The 26,915-nt window shown below is 40.5% G+C and overlaps 1 protein-coding gene and 1 long non-coding RNA gene across 2 annotated transcripts; one reads left to right on the top strand and one right to left on the bottom strand.

The window, feature by feature from the left end:
* On the top strand, positions 1-26,915 carry pdss2 (prenyl (decaprenyl) diphosphate synthase, subunit 2). Its single transcript, XM_034857447.1, has 8 exons — positions 1-529; positions 7,314-7,448; positions 13,191-13,389; positions 21,386-21,460; positions 22,316-22,489; positions 23,037-23,165; positions 24,141-24,176; positions 26,439-26,915. Exons 1-8 carry the CDS (start codon positions 282-284, stop codon positions 26,592-26,594), a joined length of 1,152 nt encoding a protein of 383 aa, XP_034713338.1. The 5' UTR covers positions 1-281; the 3' UTR covers positions 26,595-26,915.
* On the bottom strand, positions 13,536-18,737 carry LOC117935350. Its single transcript, XR_004654742.1, has 3 exons — positions 18,727-18,737; positions 15,621-15,624; positions 13,536-13,940 (listed from the first exon to the last, which is right to left on the bottom strand). It is a non-coding gene; the product is annotated as an uncharacterized LOC117935350 (long non-coding RNA).

The raw sequence follows: 26,915 nt of genomic DNA, 5'->3' as shown, positions 1-26,915 counted from the left end.
TACAGCGACGTAACATATTACGCGTTTAAAGATGGCGGCTCGCAGAGACAGGTCGTGTGTTGTGAATCATAGATTGTGACGCTATATATTTGTTAGGATAACAGATTAAGAAATACAAATGCGGCACTGTTTAAGGATATTTTGCAACGTTAGAAGCTGAATCTGGTGATAACTTTTAAAGATGGTGGCAGGTACGTAAATAACACTTTGAGCAACTGTCTCAAAGTACAAAAACCTTCCAGCCAGAGAGAGAGAGAGAGAGAGAGATACAGCGAGAAGAAATGTTTCCAGCTTCATGGTCACGACTTACCTGCAGGGCTCTGTCCAGCCGAAGACAGAGCACACTGAGTCTGTTCTCCGGCTCTGAACCTGCTAACTGGACTAAAGTGGTCTCCGACGCAGAGAGGATTGTCGGATATCCTACCTCCTTCATGAGTCTCCGCTGCCTGCTCAGTGATGAAATCAGTAATGTTGCCATGTACGTCAGGAAGCTGGTCGGGACTAAACACCCTTTACTCAACACTGCAAGGTAACGTTAACCCTGCTGACCTTCTGCTGGTTTCCGCTGAGCTTCGAGTTGTCCTCCGCCAAACCAAACACTATTAAGAAATGTGGTAACATAGCACGAGACTGTGTATCTGTCAGCAAAGCTTCGAAATAGATAATACACTTTTAAAAGAGGGTTATTGTTTCGCTCTATTTCGACATGAACATAAAACCCCAACTAGCTATCAATTTAAAGGAAATGGGCCTAATTACCTTTCCTCTTAGATAATACAACTACTAAGCTAGGGGAGTGCAAATAAGTCAATTCTAATTGGGATTCGTGCTCTACCAATTCAAAATCGATTCATAGAATGCCAAAAATCTATAGGTTTTTAATTTATTTTTATTTTTTATTGGATGTCTACTGCAATCACATGATAGATACTTTATTGAAATTCAAGGCCCTAGAAGCTTCAAGACATCACACACAACATACACATACATCATAACAGGGCGTTAAAATAACAAATCCACATGAATAATATGGATTTAAAAAAATAAAATAATATATATATGAATACATACATGGGAAAAGTAACTACGTTGACATACTGTGAATCGTTTTCGTACACCACTACTACTAACCCTGAAAGGAGGATTCAAATTAAGTTAAGTCAATGTTGTTATTGTTTGCCACAGAGGGCATACAACATCCTTTGTCCTTTGACCCTCATGAAGAAGGAAAGAAAGGAAAAACTACCTAAGAAAAACCATTGAACAGTAAAAGTGAAAGAAACTTCAAGCAGAGGAACTGCTTTGGTGCCAAGCATGACAAAAAAAAACACATGAGCCAACAAAACCATGGCCAAAATCTTTGAGTGCAGCTAGTTTTCCATTATTACTGGGCCTCACTCTGATGTGTGCCTCTTGTGTAATCAGCGATTTTTCTTTTGCACGGATGATTGCATTCAAAACATTGATTAGCCACTGTTTTGTTAAAAAAAACTAACAAATGCAAGGCAAACTTAAAATGAAACCCCACAGGTTATTTGGCAACTCATATAATTGGGGTTTGATATTTATGTTGTGTCTTACAAGACCAACACACACAAACAAACAAACACACTTGATTCCACCTGCAGATGCATTCATAGTATCCACTTTCATTTCCTAGGCATGTGGGTAAACAACAATTGTTTGCATCCATAAATCAATACATTTATTTTCAGTCAAGCAACAGCTATTTTCAGTCTCTTATGGTATTAGATGATATATTGTGTGTATTATTTTGCAATAACCATCTAAAAAGAGCCTGTGTGCATCATACTCCAAGTTTAATTAGGAGTATGTAGTATGCCGAGGTACATGATGTAGAGGGGGGGAGGGGGTCTGCATGGTGTTGGGTTTGTCATGTAGGCACAGTTAAACAGTTAGACTAAAACCCGCAAAACACATGGTCTTTATTAGACAAGGTGGCACAAAGCTCAGATCCTGACATGTTCCCGCAGATGAAGGCATGCAAATATTACTGGCAAACCACTTTTGTTGTAGTCAACTTTAGTTATAGTATCAAATCATAACAAGAGTTATCTCAAGACACTTTACATAACGAGCCATAATGTGAGATGCAAGGTTATTGAGGCTTTTTCTACATTGTCATGTTTCTATAGAATTAAACTGGACAAATAGTCTTTAAACGCTTCAGATGTAAAGTTATTCACTGTCAAAGTGGCGCCAAAATGAATGGCAATTAATGCGAAGCATCGGCTGGTGATGGCTCGATGGCATCAAAATGGCTTCATAGTAGGTACGCTTTTTAGAGGCCGGCTTACCCCCTTGGTAACTACAGCTGTAAAATGTAGCCAAAAACTGTATTATGTACTCTGAGACAGAAACAACATAAAACTGATTATTCAACTGATAATATACAGTATGTCAATTGTTATAATATCTCGATTCACTCTGTTCACAATTTCAGTTTTACATAACTTAATTAAAAAAACGTAGATTCTCATATAATTTTACGAGCCGTCTGCATCACAAACACACTACTTTCTTTTGTGAGTTTTAAACCGTATAGAATACGTGTTAGAGCACTCACAAGCGCTGCAATGCTCTCCCTTCTTTTCATCGAAGCCTCTATGTTTACAGGCCTGTGGTGATGCGCAATGTGCTATAGGTGCCAACAAAATCTGTTTGGTACTGCCAATTTCTTTTTGTCATGGTTCATGTGTGCAATAAACTTTACAATTTGTGTGGAAAAAAATTGTGCAAGAGACTCGTGATATCAATTCTAAGCTAAAACATCGTGATTCATATTTTTCCCAGAATCGTGCAGGCCTACTGTTCACTGATTTCTCTTGCAGATGAGGGCAGAAGCATGTCATAGCCGCCTCCTTTTTTGGTATAAATCAACTTGATTAGATGTTCCTGAACAGGCCAATGACCATACCAGGCATATGTTTTCTATATCCAGTATTTGGCTATATTACCACAAAGCCAACAGAGCTTACTTGTTATGCAACTCCAAGTCCACCATTGTGTATTGATGAAGGAGAAACTACAACAGGTCACATCTTCCAGATATTATTTTCCAGTCACTTCATCAGAAGAGTTGCCAGAGTTTTTTTAAAGTTTTATCAAAGAATTCGGAAACTTCGATAACCAAGGAAAGGGAACGAGAGGAGAGAGTCCTTAAACTCAATCCTGCCATGCAGACGGTTGTGTAGGAAACAGGAGCCCAAGGGTGTAATAACCTATACACCTAAATCTGATATGAAAATCCATTTGGGTGTTGTAGCAAGGGGGCGGGGGTGTTGAGGGGGGAAAAGCAGACCTCTTGACAGTCTGACTCCTCACTGTCAGCTTGGGTTGTCTGGTTCGTATTTCCACTGTGTCTCGGCCTTAGACACACGGCAGATAAAAATATCCACAATAGCAGACAGGCAGACCCTCGTGGAGTTGGGTTTCGGTTTTTCCTTTCCTTTCATTCTCAAAAACTGCAGCTCAGCTAACTTTGCCCCAAAGTCTGGAGTTACAGCGAGGGTACTGCGGCCCAGGAGAAGGAACTTGTTTTAAGGACAGTCCTTGAGAGTTTGACTTCGACTAGTGTTTCCTTCCAGTGTTTTCTCATATTTTCTTTTTGCAGTCTCAAGCTTGATCTTCAATATGATGACCATTAAGATTAGTTAAATGGTGCCCAACTATTCTGCATATTTCATCTACATCTACATCTAAATTAAAGATCCTCTCCAGTCTGTTGTATGTAGATAGAAAAAGAAAATCCTATTAGCCCATTAAAACTTCACCCAAGTTTCAGATTTCCGCATCACAAATGTGTTAGCTGCACATTGTACCACAACTGTCCTTCAAATTAGTTGTGATGTTGTTTAACCTCGATTTAACTCAAGCTCAGATAAACCTCCCCACTCCAACAGATGAATGTGACAACAGCCTTCTAGTGTTAAACTAAGAGTAGAAGGAAGGAAGAAGGATGGGAAGTAGTTTTAACATGACTTTAACATCCTAATCCACCAAGTCAAAAGGCTTATGTTAACATTAATTAGCTAGCTTGTTTGTGTTTCCTAACTTTGAGTGGGAGCTTCCTGGATACAGCTTAAGTTTATGTTAGCTGGGAGAGTAACTTCAACTTCATATATTACTTTCTAATAGCTATATTCTCAGTAACGTGACAATCTGCAAGAAACAGGTTAACTTATACATCACTAAAATAGTAATGGCAGCACCGTTTGGCTAAGTTATCAATGCCGTTAGCATCATGGCTAAAACCATTGTTTGTTTGTTACAAATCGTTTTAGCTGTGCTTTCTAACATGATGTCATTGTGCTAACCGAGCACCATTAGCCTTTACAACAGAGCCGCTTCATTACTCTTGTTAGATAATGTTTCATCACAGAGATCTCTGTTGATTTGTGTTTGTTGCTGTGTGCTCGTGGTGGAAAATGAATATAAACACAGTTGTGTGCCAGAAATGCAATGCGCCATAACATAGGTCCCCTTCAAGGACAGGCTAATGTTGGAAATCCCTCTAGTGGACAGAAGGTGTAACAACAACCACATGCTAATAGTGGCATTGACGATACATAAGCCTACGATGTGTAGTACATATTTATAACAGGCTGCATTGGATAGTTGAATATAGTTTGAACATTAAAATAAATTTAAATTTGAATGGTAGTATAAAGGAAGATTGACAGCACTATTACAGACACACCATTCAGAGGACCACTTGCGTTACTTTGTGTCATTTTTTAATTGTAAGAATCAAGCCCTGGGAATCGGAATAAACTGACTTTCTAAACACATAATCATAATCTATAAAGCTATCTGCTGTGCACAGTTGAGACTCATTGCATACATTCGAGGTGCAGGCACCTTAATTCTTTCAATATTTAAGGGGTAAATGGGATCAATAAGAGGATAAGATGATAACAGGATCAATATGCCACCACAGTCCTGAGGTCATACATTTGTATCCATTAATTCCAGCCCCTGGATACAGCGACTAAAGTTCCTGAATTCCTGCGCTGCCGTTGCGGAGCAGAAGGCGTGGTGACCTGTTCACAACCCTTTAAAATGACAGCAGCCCATTTCTCTCTTCCTGCTCCCTCTCTACCTCTCTGTACTATCTCTCCTTTCCCACATCATCCTTGCCCCACCCCTTTGCGGGAGGGTGGTTATGATTGATTGATGTATGCCGGTATGGATAGTGACATAAATATTAATCATCCACCACCCTCAGGCCACTGGCTTAACCAGACTTCCCAAGAGGAAAGCAGCTTCTTAATTTTTAGTTTTCTGTTCATCGGGCGATGCTTCTGCATTCACCACTAGCCAGGCTAGTCCCTATTTTCCAATTGAGTAACAATTTAGAGTAACACTAAATAAACCCCATGAGCTCCAATGAAAGACAGCCCTACATAATGCCAGCTGTATAACGCTGTTTTTTTTTCTCTTTTTTTTTTGGGAAAGGCAGCGTGAGGGGTTTTATGTTTTTTGGGAAGGAACAAAGCTTCAGGGTATGTTTTTTTTTTTTTTTCTTACACCAGAACCCTGAATCACCATTGTATTTCTTCTGTCATCTTCTCTGGCTTTCTCATTTCTGTCGGCCTCTATTTCCTCCATCTCTCTCCGTTCCCTCCCTTTCTTCATGCTTTATCTCTCACATCCACTCTCTGTCTCGGGTGCCTCCACCTCCCCCTGTGGTGCAGAGGGGTGGGTCATAGAGGGTGGAGGTGGGGTGGCGAGGCCGGTGTCTGGGCATCGAGCGGAGGGGGGCGTGGTCGCTTGTCTGCCTCGGAGCCCCTAATGAGAGCGTGATTCATGGCACAAGGGGCTCCCATAGGGACAGGATTAGAGGTGCTGTGTCTAACCGCTCCCCAGAGAGTGTAAAAAGATATTTAATCTGCCCACTACACAGGCAGCTACCTCTGGGCTCTGTGTGCATCTCTGTGGGTATGCCCCCCCCCCCCCCCCCCCCCCCCCCCCCCTTCAAACCCAAAAGAAATGTATAGTCCTACAGCAAAACAGATCAATTATATTCCTGTAATTCAGCTTTACAACATCTTTTTAGAGCTGCTATAATCAATATTTTGACATTAACAATGGCTCGTTCATAGTGACAAACCCACAGAGACCAACCACCCCTCCATGCGGCTCCCTCAGCTCTATGGAGCACTCTATTAGCTTGTTCAAAGTCATTGTTTGTGTTTTGTCAGCCACTAACTTTACTGTTTTGGTTCAGTTTCATGTCTCAATAGCCGTCTCAATCATTTTATTAATTTATTTACTGATAGATTTGATGATTAGCCGCCTTTAGATTGCAATTCCCACTGCCGACCTGCATGGAAGTCAGCGGGACTGGTTTTCACCACAAAGGACAAATAAACCATACTTTGGAAGTAATGTGTTAGCCAACTTTATTTTCCTTTAACTATGAACCACATAGTTTCATCTATGCATGAGGGGTGTTTTCAAGCTGTTACTGGTTCTTAAACATTGCTCATTAAAACAGGGTAAAGCAGTGGGAACAGTTGTTAGTGCAATTAGGCACTTCACAATAGATGGCAGCAGGGAGTAGGACAGCGGTTCTCAGACTTATTACTCAAAGCATCTGATTCAAACAAAATAACATTTAATCAACTTAATTATAACATTTAAGCAGCATTTATTGAATTAGGTACTGAATTGAGTAGTGGTCAACTTTTGGACCAACGGTACCTTTTTTGGTAGTCTACTCTTTCTCTATAAATACCAAAACAATAATTCTAGTTGTAAAAATAAGTCCATCCAGACGGCTCACTGATCAACTACGGTCAGCTTAACACCACTACTGTATTTTCAATGTCACTAAAAATGTATCAACAGAACATTTATTTCAAAGTAGAAAATGTTACACTACGAAACGTTTTCTACTCATAACACAAGCTATGGGCTGGGACTGAAGTTGACTAGCCGTTCGGTGCGGATGCGGACCTTGGTCCGGACTTTGACAAGCCCTTGTGTAGGGTTAGATGTTAGAAACATAAATTCCACATGCTTCCCCTTTTTAAAGCTCCTTTGCTGCTTTAAAAGATCGGACTATATACTGTATTGTGGCATTTTGTAAACACAGGGACGAACTTAACATTCAGTTTGCTTGCCAGTAAAGTGTGTCTGTTTTTGTTGTCGAGGACAATTGTAGGGGAAAAAAAAAAACTTTCTTACAGAGCTAACGGACCATGGGACCATATCACCGCTGACTAAAGGATCAAGTCTTTAATGTTTATCTATTTGTATTTTAATCTACTGATGGTGTTTCTTTGCAGGGGCTTTGTCAACGACAACAGGAACAACCTTCAGCTGAGGGGACTGATCGTACTGTTGTTGTCGAAAGCTGCAGGGCCGAGCCACACAGCCTCCGATCTTCTGTCTCAGGGCATGGTCAGCGGTATCTATCCTAGGTAAATACATAAAAATAAAACTTGAGTTATTGAGGTTCAGGATAAATGTTTGCATTATTTTACATAGGTTTGAGTCACAAGATGGCAAGTTGGTTGCAGCTTTGCCCATTATTAATTAGATCCATCCAATGTCCGTCAAAGCATCGACCTGCGCCGGCTAGGGCCCTCTAATTTAATTTAAAAAATTATTTGAAATATATATAGATTTTTTTTTAAATGAGCAAGTTAAATATCAGTGTTGTAGTCAAAACCACCTAAACCAAGACAAAATCATCACCAAGACCGGACCGTATCAAGACTGAGACGTTTTGAGACAAAGTCGAGACCAATTCAGGGAAAGACCAAGAAAAGATCAAGTTATTAGTTGCATTTGCAAGTTTTAACACATAGGCACAAATCAGACAATGCATTCTAGCGAAATCCCATCACTTGTGGTCTTGACCGGTCTTGAAATAAAATCCAGAGTCCTCTTCTCTCTCTTCTATCTGAGACCGAGACAAGACCGAGTAAAAATGTGGTCAATTCAGAGACGATGCAGAGACGTTCAAAAAGTGGTCTTGAGACAAAGACCGATCTTGAGTACTACAGCACTGGTAAATATTACATATAGGGTGACTAAAGGGGCACTTACATTCCCTCACACACAAGTGTGGCAGTCCCAGCTACCAAAACCAAGAACAGAGAATCTCGGGAGTGTGACTTAAGAGGTCTAAATGTAATGTAAATGAGGTCTACATTACAAACTGTAGTATAAAAAAAGATCATTTTTATAAAGAATTTGCACTAGTTGACATACCTTAACTAAGCCCATTTCACTATAAACAAATACAGCCCCCCCTCCTTCAGCAGCCACTGGCATCAGCCATCCAGTAACCTGCTGTTCTGCCTTTGTTTTTGGTTTGTTGATGTTCTCACACTTCCTGCCAGCTGGTAGACTCCCTGAACACTGCATGTTTGACTTTACAGTTCTAGATGGTGTAAGTATCAACATCAGCAGGATGCACCGATGAATCTTCCACCTATGCAAGAAATTCCCTAATGCCTGGTTAACTGTGAAACATCTCATTGGTTGCTATTGCATAAAAGAAATTGCATAAAAACACTATACCCTTGAGGATTTTCTCAAATGTTAAAAAAAGGTTTCTACCGACCTTAATCATAGACTGTCTAAAAATTCTGGCCATATCAACCATAGCTAGTGTCCACCAAGCAAGTTCTTTGGTTCAATACATTCAAACCAAGCTGTTAGTTTAAATCCACAGCTAATGGTTCATATCTGTAACCATACACTAGCAGATCTTTCTGGCTTCCACATATTTCCATTCTCATGTATGTAATGCTTGGGAGAAAACATTGGGCAGTAAACATGCCATAAATGTGCAGGGCAAGCAGACCACGAAAGGCGATGCCACTTTTGTCCCTGTTACATGGCTGCTGAAGGATAAATAGTGAAATAAAACCCTTGTGTCAGGTAATTCTATCTTGTCCTCTGTGGTTATTGTCCATATCAATTCCTGTAAATGAAGCACTACATCATCTTGCAAATATGACGGAATGTGGAGGCAATAAAACCGCAGTTACAAGATTAGGATAGGTTTTTGTATTTGGTTATATTTACAGTAGGTGAGGCTAATTGTTTCTTCAAAAAGTCCTTTTAGTACCTAACTTTTTGTCCGCCCTGCAGTTCCTTCTTTGCATTTACTGCTATATTAATTATAATGATATGTATGTATAAAAAATGTCAAATCTTTTTTAATAGAAACTCACTAGACAGAGCAACCATTATTCAGCAACATTTCTCAGTTGTTGCTAACAATATAATCTAAAATGAATTAGCCTGAAAGTATTATCTTTTATAGGGGCTGTATGACGGTATTGTATTAGCAGTGGCGTTGGTTGCTCTGTCCACCATTTTGGTTCAGATGGAAATATCTTGACAACTTTTGGACAGATTGCCATTAAATTTGAAGATAAACCCATGATTACATTACATGATTACACTGCAGTCCCAAACAAGCAAGTCTCTTGCCATTCTTTGAATTTAAGATAAGGTATTTTTTAATGAATTCATCTGTATTAATCCCTCACTCACTTGTTACTGCAACTCAAAAGAAAAAATCACACACATCAGAATAACACAGATAGACATTAAATAGACACAGTAAAATATATATTTTATATATATATATATATATATATATATAGACATGAAATTGCCAAGACACATAATATACTTATATATTTATATAATAATTTGTCTTGACGATTTCAGTGTTGCCCCTTACTGATGATCAATCTTGTTGTCTTTCCAGTTGGACATTTTTGTTGCCGTCTTTGTGTAAATCACCCATCTTCTTCACTCTGTGATGTTTGTATTTTTCCGGTTTCGCGCCTGCTGCATGATAGAAACGCTCACTCACTGAATTCTCCAGACAGCAAGCTGCTCTATTCGCACATGGGCTCAATGGGACATTACACAGATTTTGTACTTGGTCAGCTGGCTGGGTAAATTCTGTTTAATGTCCAGTCCAACAGATTCAGACATTTGCATTCTCCCATACGGGTAATGTCTAGATACCTTTGGGGTTTTAATGCAAGTGTGAAAAGAACTCTACTGACCAGTGCCACCAACAGGTCACAATTCGCACTTATCCAATTAGAATATCTTTACATCTGCTTGATAGATTGCCACAAAACATTGTACAAACATTTGTGTTACGCAGAGGATGAATCCTAATGACTTAAGTTGTCCCCTGACTTTTCTGTAGATTTCAGATTCTGACACCACCCTCTGGCTAATTATTACATTTACTTCACTGCATCTTCAAAAACTATTTTTGGTTGTCAACCTTTATCTTTTAGAGTGTTTAGAGTTCTTTACAGTGACCATTACAGTCTCACAGACTGGCTAGTATGGCTGTAGACTCTTTAGTTTTGATATAACAAATGATAGAAAATTGCTTTATGAAGTTTCTAGGCAAGGATGTAACAAACTAACATTTATTCAATTATTTGTTATTTTATATGAATACTGAATAAGTATTTCAATATGGTATAAATGTACTCCTGGTAAAATGCTTAAGGTAGCAGCCCAAGGTCTTCTCTGACTTTCTCACACACATGGAACAGCAGTTCTGAACAGGGATGTGGGTGTGTTCCAAGTGGTTTCCAGAAGTGACTGCTGTGTTTGGCATGGCTGCGCGCTGGGTGCCTGAAAGGCTTCTTTCTTACTGCTAGCTGGCACAAAGCACATGTGTGTAGTGGAGCCGTGTCTGTGCAGAAACATCCTAATATTAGAACTAATTGGAATAACCCGGGCACCCTGGAAGCACTCGAGTCCGATCCTTTTCAGGCTGTGTGGCCGAGCCGTGTCAGCAGGTTGGGTCTCTCTACAGGACAAGTTATTACACACTCACCTCATGTCACTACCTGGCACTAGCATTACTGTGGCACTGGATCACAATCCAACATGCATTCCCTTACTCATGTCTGATGGATAGTCCAAACCCTAAAACACACACACACACAGCATGACTTGATCACCTCATTTGCACTATCTGGCTCTCTTTCTCCCCCCACCTCTCCTGAGCTCATTAGAGAGAGATAGAGGGAGTTGGGGTGGGGCGGGTTTGAGGGGGTGATTGAAACCTCCGGGGGATGGTCTCCTCCCTCCTGACAGGCAGCATTTGTAAAACATTTCCCACTCTGCTGCCTGACACTGATGATTCACCAAAGTATCACCATGATAGATAGATAGATAGATAGATAGATAGATAGATAGATTCTCACAGATAGTCAACTTTTACCGATCACACCTCTTAATTTCCTGTGACAAATGAAAGCCAGGCCACCTCTTTACATCACACACAGGGACACACTCACATCTGCAAAGCTGTATTTCATGGCAAGGCAGACTGCAGAGGGAGGAAAATGGAAGAGAACAGTCAGGACAAGGGGCGTGGTGAGGGGCGTTACACCTCGGCAAGATGGCATCGGTTGCTATGCAACTGGGCACCAAAGCTATTTATACACCGGCCCCCTTGTCCCCCTTTTTCCTCCCCAAAGCTCAACTGCTACTGATCAGGACTGCTAGATTGGAGGCACAGCTTTGGGATGTGTATACACTAGGGTTCAGATGTTTTGGGGATTTTAAAATCAAAAATTCAATATGAAATAACATTACAATATAATATTGTCTTAAATGAGAGATTTTGCCATACTTTGTTTATCCTACCACAGCTATCCTTAGTCATTTTGGTGAATCACCAAAAACAGGCATTCCTATCTGGTTCTTTTATATTGTATCCATTGTTAGTCAGATCAGATGAAGCAATGTAAATGCTCCTGTTTAACTCTTACACTAGACCTAAACTAACCTTTTTTCCAACTTGATTGATCATCACAATGACGTGTTGATGTGAAGTCAAAAGCATGAGCAGATGATGTTATTTATTTTTGGTTTTTGGCTCAAGTTAAACAACCATGTACACCGCCACCTTAGGGTTGACCTTGGCTTTCAGAAAACATTTTAAATACTGTTTTTGTGACCTGAAATCAGCCACATCTCTTTATAATATTCCACCTGTAGTAACAATGAGTTGAAACCCGTCGAGCTAACCCTTACTCCGAGGCACCTTGAGAACATGTGACTGTCAATCTGTTAATTTCCTCTTATTTAAACCCTGAACTTATTAACTCTAATATGGAGCTGAGTTGTTACTCTGCATCACCGAACTGAGGAACCAACCAGACAATGGATGTGATTGAGAGGTGAAATAGATGACATTATTGAATTTTAATCACATCTTTTTCATGTCGACGTCAAACACGGCAATTACCTGGCTACAAGACGCGTGTGTATGTGCGAGGGTGTGTGTATATAGGAAGGGGTTGGAGCACAAGGCAGACGACTGGCTCATCAGGTTCTCCGCAGCTGAAAGAAGGTCGTAAGTGGCTATCAGCGCACCCAACCCTGTCTGGATGGATGCCTCCTGTCGCAGCGTGGCGAGCTCCTTCCATATGGAGAGGAGTCTAATTATCCCTCACCAATGACTGAATCAACATTTGATTATATCCTCCCTAAGGCTGCTCTGAAAGGCGCTATTCAAAGACCACTTTTATGTCTTTTCTCTCATAATCAAAAATGGCTCTTATTTGCTAATGATGAGTTTAATTTCTTTTTTTAACACAGCCCTTGAGCCACTGTGCAGGCAGATTTCTGACATGTTGGTTTGTGCCCTACTTGCTGATTTTGACTTGAAAATATTTAAAACCAAATTGTAGTTGTAGAAATATCTCTTTATAAAAAAAAAATCTTTTTTTATTCTTTTAAGATGTCCAGTAAGTACATGTTTAGATTGCAGTTGAATCGCAGTTGAAAACTGTTTATCCAGTGAGTAGTCTTTGTTTGGAGCAGTTTTGTATGTTATATTGAAATAAAAAACAAGGCTCCCCAATCTGAATATTGCAGTTTTATTGACTAAATAGATGTTTTCCCCTGTTGCTAGAAGGATGAAATGAAACCAGCAAATCCTTTGTTTTGATCGATTCCTTTGTGGTCAGGGCACCTGTACGTGATGCTGTGAATGAGTTGTCAAACCTGCATATTTCACCAGTATAAAGACAATAAAAAGGTTTCTGTCAAAAAGCTCTCTAACTGTCAAGCCTCTGGAACGCCTCTCTTAAAAGCTGTTGACAAAAAAAGCTGAGATTTTTAAATGTATTCTTTTTTGTGTTTCATAGTCAGCGGCACTTAGCAGAAATCACTGAGTTGATCCACACGGCGTTCCTGGTGCATCGTGGGATAGTTGATCTGAAGGGGTGGACGGATTCAGATGGCCCGCTGAAGGACATGGAGTTTGGGAATAAGATGGCTGTCCTGAGTGGCGACTTCCTGCTAGCAAATGCCTGTACTGGACTTGCCCAACTAAATAACACAAAGGTACCCTGTCTGTCAGTAAGAAGCTGTTGCCCTGTGAAATATCAGACCTGACACTAGTGATATTTATAAGAGACACTGCTGTCTTATTTGAGCGCCTAGCCGTCCTTACCGCTCCAGAGATCCTTTTTCATTTAAACAGTGTAACCAAGGGTCCGTTTCAGAAAGGAGGTTTAGTGAGAACTCTGAGTTTGTTAACCCTGAAATGACGGAAAACTGGGTTTTAGTTAATCAAGCCTGATGGAGAAGGGTAACTCCAGCCTGTTTCAGAAAGACAGGTATCTTAACCTTAGAGTCAGTTACTATGGTAACTGAGTCGGAACCTAACCTGGTCGGGAACAGGTTTTCTTCTCAGTCTCCTCCCTCTGACACGGCGTTCTTTCATTTGCTCATTCATTGAGTCTGTGTCAGACGCATTTTAGAGCAGTTTATCTGCATAAGTAAAAAACAGGGTTGGTTTATTAACTGTGTTAGGCACACTATAAAACGTTTTGCTTTTCTCGAACATGGCATGTCCTTTTGTCGACCATCCCGTGGATGAAGAAGCTGTATTACTTTGCAGTGAGTTAAACGTACGTCAAGAGATGATATTGAGGCCTCTACTTTATAGATGTATTTTCAGTTCCGGGTAACTAGCCTATTAGAACTTTATTGTTTTTTCTTCTTCCCGGTCTATCAGTTATGTAGCCTACCTAACTTTATCCATCCTTGTATCACTAACGTCATCGTGGACATGCGCTACATCCCAGCACATTCTTTGTGTTGCATTATTTTATTTATTTTTTGCAAACGTCAGTTTTCTTTACAACATTGTTGATGCGGAGCATTTTAGTAAAGCCACTGTATAGCCAAGCGCCGTCAGAAGAGTGAGACTAGCTCGGAAATGTTTTTTAAACGTGTGTGTTTTGTTCCCTGGACACAAACCAGTAAGAGACATATAAAAGAAATAAATGATTGTCAATCAACATTTTTTTAATGATGGTGCTGCAACCTCAGAAAGGGATTTGTAGTAGATTACTTTTTGGCCCACAGGATTGCACCTTAATGAAATAATAGGGGTAGCCTACTACCATTTAATTTTTCACCAGTAATATTATTGCTTAACTATGATTAAATATGAAATGAATACATTATATTAGAGTTTATGTGTTGACTCGAGCAGCAATTTATTTTCTCCCACACCCACATTCCCACATTCTCACTCTTTTACAGCAGCCGCTGTGTTTTTTTTGTGTTTTTTTTGTTCAAACTCGCTGTATGTGCGAGTGTGCATGAGCATTTCTGCTGACCAGTTTGTTTGTGGTTGTTACCATGGTGGAAGGTAGATTCATGGCTCCATTCATGCTGCCTTTGATAGTGATGGTGCACACGCTTAACTCTGAGTGAACCTACTCAGAGTTGATTGAACCAACTCGAATCAGCTGTTCTGGAATCGGAAACTCTTAGTTTCCCATTGCAGGGTAAATCAACTCCGGGATCAGGGTTAGACTCAGAGTTTGTTAAATCTCCTTCCTGAAATGGACACTAGGAGATTCCCAGCCTGGGGGTGCCCGTATGGGACCACAAGATAAATCTAGGTGTCTGTGAGATGATCAACTTCTGATTTGTTTAGCTAGATGCCTCCTGTGACCATGGCAGTCAACTGAACTACAACAGTAATCCAATTGCCATGTGCCCGGACTACACAGCCAACGTCATTAAAGCCAGTGTGGCCTTCACGGGCATCAGGAAGCTACTATGAGGAAGACTGGGAGTCCGTTTTGGAAATCTCTTCCCTGCTCGATTCTGTATCACCTAAAATGAGGTGTTTGTGGGTCCTTCTTTTACTTGGGAAGGAACACATGACTACTGTGTGTCTATATAAAAACAACATTGATAACTTTCTAAAGATTGGTTCATATGGACAATCTGAGCAGGCTTTTTCTTAGTAGTTCTGTTTGTTATAAACTCCAGCAAAGACCGGCACTTTCAATGACCGTTTGTTCTGTACAGCTGCCTGTTCTGACCTACACCCTAGGAGGACCTTGTCCAAAAGGACTGACTGTCCACTAATGCTGGCTGAGTTCATGGTTTAACTTTATGTTCAGTTCTATCTGTGTAGATCACACTGTTCCCCAAGGATCGGATTCGTAAAAATAAAAACAGGGAAATTCATCTTTTTTACTGTCTCCCAATACAAGTTTGTAGGTAAACTAATCTTATTTGTTCATCTAGTTAAATAATACTTTTTATACATTCCTTTCTTTCTTTTTAGTTCAGATATCCCCACTGTTTCTTTTTTCTTTTTCTTTTTTCATGTAAACAGATTCAGAACTTGTTTACCCAAAAAAAAAACATTTTAAGTATACTGCTCCTAGTTACCACAGGTTCCATGTCCACTAACACATCAGCGGGATGTATAGATCACTCACTACTGATTAGTCAGGGCAATAAAACAAATAATAATCTCCCTCCCACCATGAAATCAGCAAACTTGAACACCATCTTTTCTCTAGTCCATGCTTTTTTACTTATAAAATACTTTTAGTTTGGCTCTCTAAAAATGATTTAAAATCAAGTTTTCGTTAAGCAGCCTGCAACCTGTGTTTAGGGATAACAACTCAAGTAGACATTGCTTGGCTAGGGTCAGAGGTCAGAACATGTGGAAACTTCGTTGGTGTAAGTGGAGTGTGAGCTCTTTTCTTTGGATGTCATGTTATAGTAGCTGGAATTTCTGTAGGCGGCCCTCTTTGCTTTTCAGTTCAGCCATTGTGATTCTCATTCTAATACTAAATATCCAGTCCATCTTTAGTGTGTTTCACACTGGCAATATAAAACACAGAAAACCCCTCTGGCATGGGTCTTTCCAACAGCATATGGTAAAGAATGTGGTCAGGAGACACCATAGACAATGTACACCATGGGAATCCTCCTTATTGAGTTTTCAGTTTTGTGTGTGTGTGTGTGTGTGTGTGATGGTGGTCTTGAAAGTGCACCACAGATCATATCTGCCACGTAGCCTGGTAACCTCTCGCTGACAGATGCTGTCACCACGCTGCTTTGTCAGAATGTGGTTGCCTGAATGGATCAAAATAACCCCCCCGTGCCATCAGCCGGACGAGCCCTTATCACTTTCCCTTCCGTTCTTATTCAGCGCACACACAGTCTGGGTTTATGTCTGCTCTATGGCAGCAAAGAGACGTCCTCCCAGTATGTAATGTAAGCGGGATCAATGGTGCTTCTTGTATGGGAAACAGCAGGAGCTAAAGGAACCAACATTTCCTTTATAAATGAAAGATAATTTTAAAGGGGTGACATTTCCTTTACGGTGGTAATTGGCTTTCATTAGGAGTATAATCACTGCAACAGTACTATGAGAGGTAATTGTCACTGTGCCTCAGCTACAAATTACAGTAATGGAATTGATGTTTGCGTGGAGGATGGAAGAAAAACCCACTAAGATATAATGATGATTTAATCACATAAATTGAGCCTTCACCAAGCAATTTGACGTTGGTTGAATTTAAGTTTTGGAGCATCTGTTTAGTGTGGTTCATTGTCAAGGTGAGAGCAATGCCACTCAAACTTGTGTGGCACCAATTTACCGCATGAAGCTTGAAAGTTTTTCTCCAAACAAATCTGCAATTCTGTTTATAAGGAGTGTGACTGTAATCTGAGACAACTGTAAGAAATGTCGCCATTGTGGAATATTTTTAAAGTTATGCAAGTTATTTTATGCTAATTTTCAGGTTGAAAATTGTATTTTGAGATTGTACCAGAATAGGTTTACATGGTTTAATTTTCAAAAAACATCACTTTCGTTGCAGTGCACATTGTTGCAGATCCTCTTTTCACCCTGTGTGTTCAGGTCTGTTTTAGCTAAAGAGTGAGACATCTCACTTGTTTTCCATCTTTGTTGGAAGTCGCACATGCGCAGTAGCTTGGTAAGGATCATATCAGCTAGCTAGCTGTTTCTCCAACTTCAGTCAGTACAAGGCAGGATTAGCTGGGAGACTTCTTCTAAACAAGGGATCACTGTGGAATACCTGCAGAACAGGGACATGGAAGTATTTTTTTTGTAGATTATGGCGAACTCATGTGTTGTAGCAGTGTTTTGCCATTGAGAACTTGTTTTGGCTAAGGACGTAGAAAGCATTGCAGATTTTGAACAGCTTACCCAGACACTAAAGATGGAATACGTTCAGAAACTGTATCTCACCAAAAACAGCATGGACATTTTTATTTTGTGTATGTGGAAGCACCATAGACACAAAAATAACAGCCCAGATCCCAGAAAAAGTGATTTTCATAATATGGGCACTTTAAGGATAATAAGGAGATGGACATCTGATAGCCAGCAGTTACTCATGTTTGAAAAGGTTAGCAAAACAAAATGAACTGAGGGCAAACCACAGTATGCACTGTTGCTCATATTCAGCTGTGTTTTTGTAAAGCTGTTCTTTGCTGCTTTATGACCAGGGGGAACTTAGATCACTGCAAACTAGTATTAAAAGTCCATCACCATGAGCTAAAGTTACAGGACTGGGATGTGTTTTGACATGATTTGTAATTGAACCGAAACAAAATAAGTCAGTTCATCTCTTCTTCGTTGTGGATAAAAGAAAACATTCTGTAGTTGTGATTGTTACCTCAAGAAACATGAAAGTCTTGGAAATAAAATCTTGAAAAGGTTTACACATCATCAACCTTCATGTCCATTTGCAGAAATTGAGGAGACTAATGGTGTTATAACCCGTGAAGTTGGGTTTCCCACTCAGAAAGTCGGGGGGAATCTCAATAACCTCAACATGACAATCCTACATGGCTGATCCGAGCAGTAACAGTAGTGTGAAAAATAACTAAAAGTGTTATTTTGGTCTTATTAAATCAGTTATAAACACAGTACTGTCCATCTTCTATTTGTGGACATGTTGCTACATTGTACACTCGAAATACCACAAAATGGGTTGTTATTAACTGGTATTGCCAACAATGTCTAACCTGGCTAGAGTCCCCTCCACCCATGTTTTATTAACCTTGAACTGGAACACGGTCAACTCGGGTGCAAATTCATTCCCAGTTCTGTGCTCTGACGTCTAAGGTAAATGGAACAAAGCATAACTCTCCATTATTAGCACAGTGATTTCAGACATCATACATACTGGAACCAGCATGGGAAATAGGACTACACTCTGCTGAGAGCTACATTATCAAGCTGTTTGTTAAAGGGTATATCTGATTTTTGGTAACACTTTACAATAACCATTTATTAATAGATGGTAAATTGAAAGTTAGTGAAACTCTAAGTATCACCAGGGGCTTTACACGTGAAATTGAGCATTGAGAACATTGTTGGTGCACACAGAGTTTACTAAAAAAGAGAGTTTTTGATCAACTCACTTTAGCTGTTGTTGTTTTTCCGTTTTTTTTCCGTTACATTCACAAAAAGACCCTTTTTGTTAAGACTTGTACTTTAAGGAAAGCTCATCTTGGGACTGGCTCTAGTGGCTGTACTTCTGCACCAAGGCTGAATTTTGGGAAAGAGACTTCAGATACAGTATTAGGGGGCCATTAAGGTCTAAGTAAAAGCAACTAAAAAGCACCATGTCATGGGACCTTTAAAACAAAAACAAGGAGGATTAGCACGTGAGTGTTCAGCCTGGCATTTTAAATTTACACAGGAACACGACATTACCTTAAATAACATTATTTAGTTAAATGAGTCAATCGATTATTTGATTCCTCCAATCTGTAGAGAGCCTGGAGGACATTTGAATCATTCTTGGCTAAAAAGTCCCACATCCACAATTGTAAATAATATGTTTTGGTGTTGTCAAGGTAACGTGACATGTCACTGCAAAGTGCTGTCCCATTCCTGTTTGTACTATTTTGGTCCCTTGCAGCCTCTCACTCTCAACCACTTACCAGGTGATGTCAGATCCGTCCTTGGGGGATCGGGGTTTAGACCTGCGGGTGAAGATTGGGATTGGGCCCTAGTCTTTAATATGGGTCAAGCTCAACAAACACTGGATCCTACATTTCCCATGATGCAACTGGAAATCATCTTTTTAAAACACTCTTTTAAAAAAAAGAGGGTTTACCCCACACTTCCCAATAGACCAGATTACGTCATCAGGGTTTTTCTCTCAAATCCACAGAAGAGAATTATTCAACAGTTTACATCCTTTTTCACAGGCCGACCAGCACTCCTCGTCTGCTAATTGTCTGATATTAATAACTCTGTCTGGTACGAAAAACTGACTGCTGAACAGATTCTCTCTTTTCTTGCAGCGTTTGTGATCATTGTCTCTCATCTTTATAATACACAGGGTAACAGATGAGTACTTCTTGCAGCTTTCCAAGTTTTTCTAATAAAACAGCTTTTTTTCTTTTAAGGCAGTGAGGGCGATGGAGACTATGTGCTGTGGCCTTGAGAGGAAACCTATGCCGCTACTTGTATTAACTGTAAAGTAATCTCACCGTGGGGCTCCGGTTTCTCCCTCCTCGCAGACCTGTCGGCAAAACACGATCCGGCTGGATTTGGGAATGGAGTAAGGGGGAGGCAGGGGGGGAGCTTATCTGATACTTTCCAAAAAAAGACCCTCACTGGCCCCCACTTCCCAAGGCAGGCAGAGACACCACATCTGGTAATACTGTAGGCACATTGTCCTTCCAGGTCTGTGGGTGAAGCTCGGGTTTCCTCAATATTTTCCCCCAGTGGATTCAGTTACCCAAAGGGCGATGCGAGGCTGACGGAACAGCCAGCGTCACCAGACTTTTCTGATGAACCAAGGATGTCTGGGATGAGCTGAAGGAGCTCTAAATTTAACCTCATTCATCTGAACTGTACAGGTGTAGCCTCCACACCTCTGTTCACACTTTTCTGTGACTGTGAATGAAGGACGAACAGATGAAGATCAGATTCATACTCATTCATTAGATCCAGACTTTGAATCATTTGATGCAGCCTCAATTCTGGTGGTTGATAAGGGGGCTGTAGAGTTTCTGCAAGCTTAAATGTAGTCACGCATGCCCCCTGTAAGAGGAAATGGGCAACTGCAGTCTTAAACATACTTAGACCACAACCAGGCAATCCTTTTTTTTTCTTTTTTCGTTTTTAGTTGTTCCCCCTTTTTAAAAAGAAATTTTAAGGTAGAAGGTTGAAATCTGTCAGTTTCCCAAAAGCAGCATGCTTTTCCTTGTACATTGATTAACTTGTACTGGAAATAGTCTATAGGTGCCCGGTTTTGCCCGAATCTTTCTGGGCCTCTTCTGCTGAATACCACTATCGTATACTGTAGAGAGTATCAACAGACTAATCATGCGAATTTGCAATGCACATGGACGCAAAGTGAAATCAATCGTCATGTAATTTGTGGAGAGAATGAAGAGCAAAGCTCCAAAGTCTGATCATTGCTCCAAAACCTCGTTTACTCCGTGCTCTCTGGACACAGCCTTATTTGGTCTCACCATCTGCCTTTTAGCTCCATTTCAGGCCCTCAGACTGGACCGACACCTGATCTGTCTCTATCGACTGGACCTCTCTATAAATACAAAGTGTAATGAATGAAGGGGCCTGGATGGGCTTTATGAAATCAACAGGAGCTCCCCTATGGCCTGATAATGAGCAGCTGAGTTTGCAGCAGTTCGCCTGGTTTCCAACCCTCATCTCACCTCTTTCTTCACCAAACCAGCTGTTCAGATGAGAGTGCTTCAATCAGGGAAAATTGTGGTTTTTAATTACAAATGTCATGGACGAACTAAGTGGCGCGTCAGTTTTGATCTACCTCATTTACATCTACATTTTAGGAGTTTAATTGATGCTGTTAGTCCGAGTGATTTATAATGAGTAGGTTATCTGTTCAGTGCACAAGTCCAAGGACACTTGGCTGTTGATAGACATGTTGACTGTTTCAGCCTTGTCACATAACAGAGGATGGTGTGTAAATGTATTGTATTTTGCTTAAAGATGAATAGTTTAAGCCAAATGTCACTTTTTTTTTTTTCATCTGTGTAACAGGTTGTTGAACTGATCTCGAGTGCCATCGGTGATGTGGTTCAAGGAATCTACAGTGAGAATCACAATAATATTGAGGTAAAGCATCTATTCTAAGTGTTTGTGTAAGGACAAGGCATGAGGCTAGACCATGTAATTGAGAAGGGTGTCTTAAAATATCATGGAATCAATTTCAATACAGTAATACAAAATGAGTGACTTGAGACTCTAAAGATAAAGGCAATGCAAGTTCATTTGTACAGCACATTTCATTACTCATTGTATTTCAAACACTTTACCTACAAATAGACCGTTTTACAAGATAAATTCCAATCACAAAAGTATAGATCTTTTGTTTTTTTGAAAAGCGCTATACAAATTCAATTTATTATTATTATTATTGACCCTTGTGTAGTCCTTGGGTCAAATTTGACCCATTTTTATATCAGAGATATGGGTTTCTTGGAACCAAATTGCCCCAATATACATTAATGCGTGGGTGTACGTTGTATGGAAGCCATGTAACATTCTTGGCAGGTAAAATTAATAATTACTCTCCTTGAATCTTAACTATCATTCAAAATAATCCACAATGTCTGTTTTGTTTTTTTTCAGCTAGTTAGCAGTGTTCAGAGTGATGTCCCCGTGTACATCAGACAAAATTTCAGTTATGATCTCTTCTGTTGTCTGTTTATTCTAGAAAATGCTTGAGGATTGATTAACATTTTACAATCGAGATTTTAGATTACTTAAAAATCATAAATAACTGAAGAACTTGTGTAAACCACTGTATTAAATCACTGTAAGTTTCTTGTGCACATCAAGTTACATACTATAATATAAAATCACAGAGCAAGGTTTTGGTTGAGGAGTTCTGATGTGCTCTGTGGGAACTTTTGAAGTTGGACGGTAGAAGTAGTGAAAGCTGAGTCTCTGCCTCTATTTGCTCTGCAGGAGAATAGTCTCACTGATGGCGTTGATGTGGCGGCGTGGGAGGAGCACACGTTTCTGTCCCATGGAGCACTGCTGGCCAAGAGCTGTCAAGCTGCGATGGAGCTCGCCAAACACGACAAGGAGTCCCAAAGATTGGCCTACAAGTACGGCAAGCACCTATCACTGGGCCACAAGGTAGGTCTAATCTAAGCGTACCACGCACAGCAAATTACAGTGATGTTGGTCTGTAAAGGACAAATCAATAAAGGTCAACTGCCACACTAGTGTGCTACCTTTTGAGATAATCAGTCTTGGTTTAAAGGCCCTGAAAATGTTTTTGTTTTTTTCAATTGTTTTTTGTTCTCCCATGAGAGACAAACATGTATGTGATGCAGATGCTCTAACATTTTTCAAGATTCAGAGGCTGAAATCTTATGGTGTGAGCCTAAATGTCAGTTATAGTGCTGTACATCCTCTCCTGCTGTGGCTCCCCGTAGTGCCTTCAGGGAGTCTCAGCATGGGAGGAAAGAAAGGAGGTCTTTGAAGGACAACCAATATCAACAGGCTAGCTGTGTCTTCCACTAGACTGATCATCATGCTGCTCATTAACATAGTCACTCAGAGTGTAGGTAGGCATAGTGCACGCTCACCTGTTCACATTCTCACCACTGGGTTGGTTTAAATCTGCCTGGAAGTTACACTTATCTCAGCCTGATTGACCAATGTGCTCTATCTTCTGTAGCTGAACTCGGACCTGCAGCCGTTTTTGAAGAGCAGTGTGGGGGAGCCGTCGTTCAGTTTGAGCGCCGCCCCCGTGGTTTTCCACCGTCAGATCGTTGGCCAGGAGCGATGGCGTCAGCAGCTGCAGCAGGTATGAACGGTCTATGACACCACTGCGGCAGCTTTTTCTTTTCTGTTTTCTTTTGTTTCTTTTATTAGTCTTTCAGTCATCGGTGGCCATGTTTCATGCCTAAAGTGAAAAAGTATCTTGGCTGAACACATTATGTCATAGGTAAATAGGTTTTCTTAAAGGTCCCATGGCAAGAAAATGTCCCTTTGAGTTTTTTTAACATTAATGTGAGTTCCCCCAGCCTGCCAATGGTCCCCCAGTGGCTAGAAATGGCGATAAGCGTAAACCGAGCCCTGGGTATCCTGCTCTGCTTCTGTGGCTCAGAAGGTAGAGCAGGTTGTCACAATCACAAAGTTGGCGGTTTAATCCCCGAAGGCCAGCACCATGGCAGCGCCGCCACCATCTGGGTATGAATGTGTGGGTGAGTGGGAGGCAAATTGTAAAACGCTTGTGCAGTTTATACAGGGAGATCAAAATGTGCTTTATAAATGCAGTCGGTTTACCATTTACCTTAAGTTGAATTAAGACAAAAATGTGCTAAATTAAATAAGGCCTTAGGCCCTATTAGATTTAAAATAGGAAAGGGGGAAAAGGAATTGCAGCGAAGGGACGCGGGTTGGATTCAGACGTCACGGGGCGCCCACTCTACTGGGCAAGCCAAAAGTCACCTCATGTATTTATTTCTTTGATCTGACTTGCACTCCTCCATTCTTATTTAATTAATTTATTAGAACATTTTACCGTTTTTGTGACGTACTGTAGAGCAGGAGTTAAAATGAACGACTTGTCAGGAGTTCTTGACTCAACAAGTTCAGAAGTCAGGCTTCTATGATTTCTACTTCTACGAGCAGTTTAAATGTTTACCCCAAATGTTCTGTCTTCAAGTTCTTAGTTTCATCAAATTGTACCTTTTTAAAAAGTGGCTGATCAAAAATGAAAAAGAAACATTGGAAACCTGGGCAATGTTAATAATAATAACTCTCTCTTCTCTGCAAGGTAAAAACAAAGAGAAACCATCTGGATTACTCAAAGGTAAGTCCACTTGTTTGTTTTTTTTCCTTACATAATCTGCTTCTTCAGTAAGCTAAGCACTCTGTACTTCACAATGTTAGACAAATGCTATGCTCTTACCGAGTGTAGCAACTTTAGTTGCTTTTGTGTTGCATTTTTAGGAAGATAGGTCCATATTTCATTGTTGTATCTTCATGTATTCACCTAGTTACTCCTGGCACGGCATCTACCAGTCGGAGCCATCAAAGAGACACAGGACATCTTCTCACTGTAACCTATATCAAAGTTGAGAAGTGAGCTTCCCAATGTCAATGCGTAAGGGAAGAGGGGGGCCGATAGGGGTGCAGAGGAGGGGTCTGATGGTGTTGTGGGGGTTATCTAGTCCCGTCTGAAACCAGAGCAGAAAGGATTAGTTTCCAAGGCCTATTTGTGGAGGAGACACTGAGGCTCTGAGACAGTGGCATTGTGAGAGAATCTCCTTCAGCAGACCTGTCGGAAAGGGGACATGGGAAGAAGTTTGAAGGGAAGGAGAATTGAGGGGACGCAAGCATGAAAGCTGAGACCAGGACAGAAGGAAGGATGACATTTGGGGAAGAATAAAACGTAAGACCTTGGGCCCACAAGAGTTAAACTTTGCTTTGATTCAGCAGAAAGATGGGAATGCAGGATTAGAGGAACTTTGTGGACATCTCTGGTATCTACACATTGTCTGCACGATTTAGCATGTGCTTTCACCCCATTAACTCTGAGAAATAACGACAACGTTTACAGAAACTCCCATTTCATGCGGTCAGTCTCTTAACGTCACCCCAAAAAAGACACTTTTAAGCAAACAGATCATTCAGGGAGATTGGGTTGAAGTGAATATTCTTTGAACACATTAATATTTTTCACTAATACTAAGAATAACAATGTCTGACTACATGAAAGAAGTGAAGTCAACGTTGCCTTTGTTGATGCCAATTCAGTTTTATTGAAAAATGTTATATATACTGTGTGTGTGTGTGTGTGTGTGTGTGTGTGTGTGTGTGTGTGTGTGTGTGTGTGTGTGTGTGTGTGTGTGTGTGTGTGTGTGTGTGTGTGTGTGTGTGTGTGTGTGTGTGTGTGTGTGTGTGTGTGTGTGTGTGTGTGTGTGTGTGTGTGTGTGTGTGTGTGTGTGTGTGTGTGTTCGTGTGTTCGTGTATACACATACATATGTATAGGTGTGTGTGTGTACTGTAGATGTATGTATGTATAACTTGTTCTGATAAGCTACACCTAAATATTGATTGATTTGACCAAGCTGGAGAGAAAGAAGAATCAGGTGAAAGCGCTTGTAGAAAGAACAGGGTTGTGGAACGTATCTGGTTTCCTAATATTCAAACAGAGAGAGTATGGGGGATACGAAGAGATGAGGGAACACGGAGTTAATGCAGAGCAATATAAAGTTAACAAATGACATGGTGTGAAATGAGGGTCAAAATCCTTTCTACATTAAAAAAAGATATATCGTTTCTGAATTGAAAAGCAGGGTGATACCAAGTTTGACACCTGCAGTTTGTTTTTTTTGTTTGTTTTTTTAAATAAGGAAGGCCTACGGGGTTTTCTACCTCCAGAATTTATAATATAAAACGCCCTTAGCAAGAAGATGTCTCAACACACCAGCAGAGAAGCACAAAGACATGCCCAAATTCACTGTCTGAATACTTAATCTGCTGGGGTCTGTCTGTCTGTCTGTCTGTCTGTCATTTAGATCATTCACATGTTTTTAGACATAAAGAACAGACATCGTAAAAAGTAATCACAAACACCATCAACATCATTGGGACATTTTTATTTCAGCGCTTTGCCATTTGTTTAATTTATTACCTGGATTGTATCAGAAACTGGCTGTGCAGCAGTCTTATGATCTGGTGCCATAATTAGACTGAAAAGACATGAGAGCTGTGAGATGCCTGGGAAGAATCTACAGAAACGGTGCTTTTTCCTTATCATCAAAGATGGCTTGCCAATTCTTTAAATATAATTTAGTAATTGAACTTAGTGATGAGTCTGAAATTTTTCCCTTGTAGTTCAAAGTTGTAAGCTGCCTCGTGTGGTGCCGGGGGCAGCATTTAAATACATGATTATGCTATGCAATGGGTTTTCTTTCAGTAAAAGAAATGCTGTGCCTGTGTACAATCCAGTTCCTTTAACAGTAAGCTAACTTACCCTGGCTCTTAACAGTTTGTTGTGTTGACAGCCTGACGGTAACAGGAGTGACACAAACGGGACAAACTAACGTTTGTTGTCATCCCTTGACAGCTCTTGGCAGCAGTGAAGTCGGAGAAAGGCGTGAGCTCGGCGGTGGACTTATGCTGTTACCATGGCAACAAGGCTCTGGAGGCCATCCAGGCTCTCCCCTCCTCCGAGGCTCGGTCCGCCTTGGAGAACATTGCCTCCGCCATCACCAAATTTTGACCTGGACTCAAAAACACACACACACCCACACCCACACACACTTACACAAGAGTGTCTTTGTCTGCAGAGGCAACAGGATGAGAACCACTGAGCAGTTGACAAATTAACTTCTTTTGAGCCAGGTGCTGGTTCGTGTCTGGAGAAACTGTTGTGGATGACAGTGTGCGTAAGAAATGCAATGGCCATATCCATAAATGGTCATAATTAAAACAAGAATAAAGACACATTACTTCAGCATCATGTCATGCATTGTGTTGGCTTTAATACGTACCCTTCCTCTCCTGTGTGGAGAAAATATCACGCCAAGCTGCATTTTAAAAA

Source organism: Etheostoma cragini, chromosome 20 (assembly GCF_013103735.1).
Source record: "Etheostoma cragini isolate CJK2018 chromosome 20, CSU_Ecrag_1.0, whole genome shotgun sequence".
Lineage (NCBI taxonomy): Eukaryota > Metazoa > Chordata > Actinopteri > Perciformes > Percidae > Etheostoma > Etheostoma cragini.
Note: the sequence above shows the minus strand (reverse complement) of the source record. Positions and strands in the feature narration are given on the sequence as shown.

Bases quoted from the DNA above. Each gene is read 5' to 3' on its own strand.
- pdss2 (XM_034857447.1), top strand. From the start codon at position 282: ATGTTTCCAGCTTCATGGTCACGACTTACCTGCAGGGCTCTGTCCAGC. The intron at 530-7,313 runs GTAACGTTAACC...GTTTCTTTGCAG, and splicing joins CCTTTACTCAACACTGCAAG to GGGCTTTGTCAACGACAACA. The intron at 7,449-13,190 runs GTAAATACATAA...TGTGTTTCATAG, and splicing joins GTCAGCGGTATCTATCCTAG to TCAGCGGCACTTAGCAGAAA.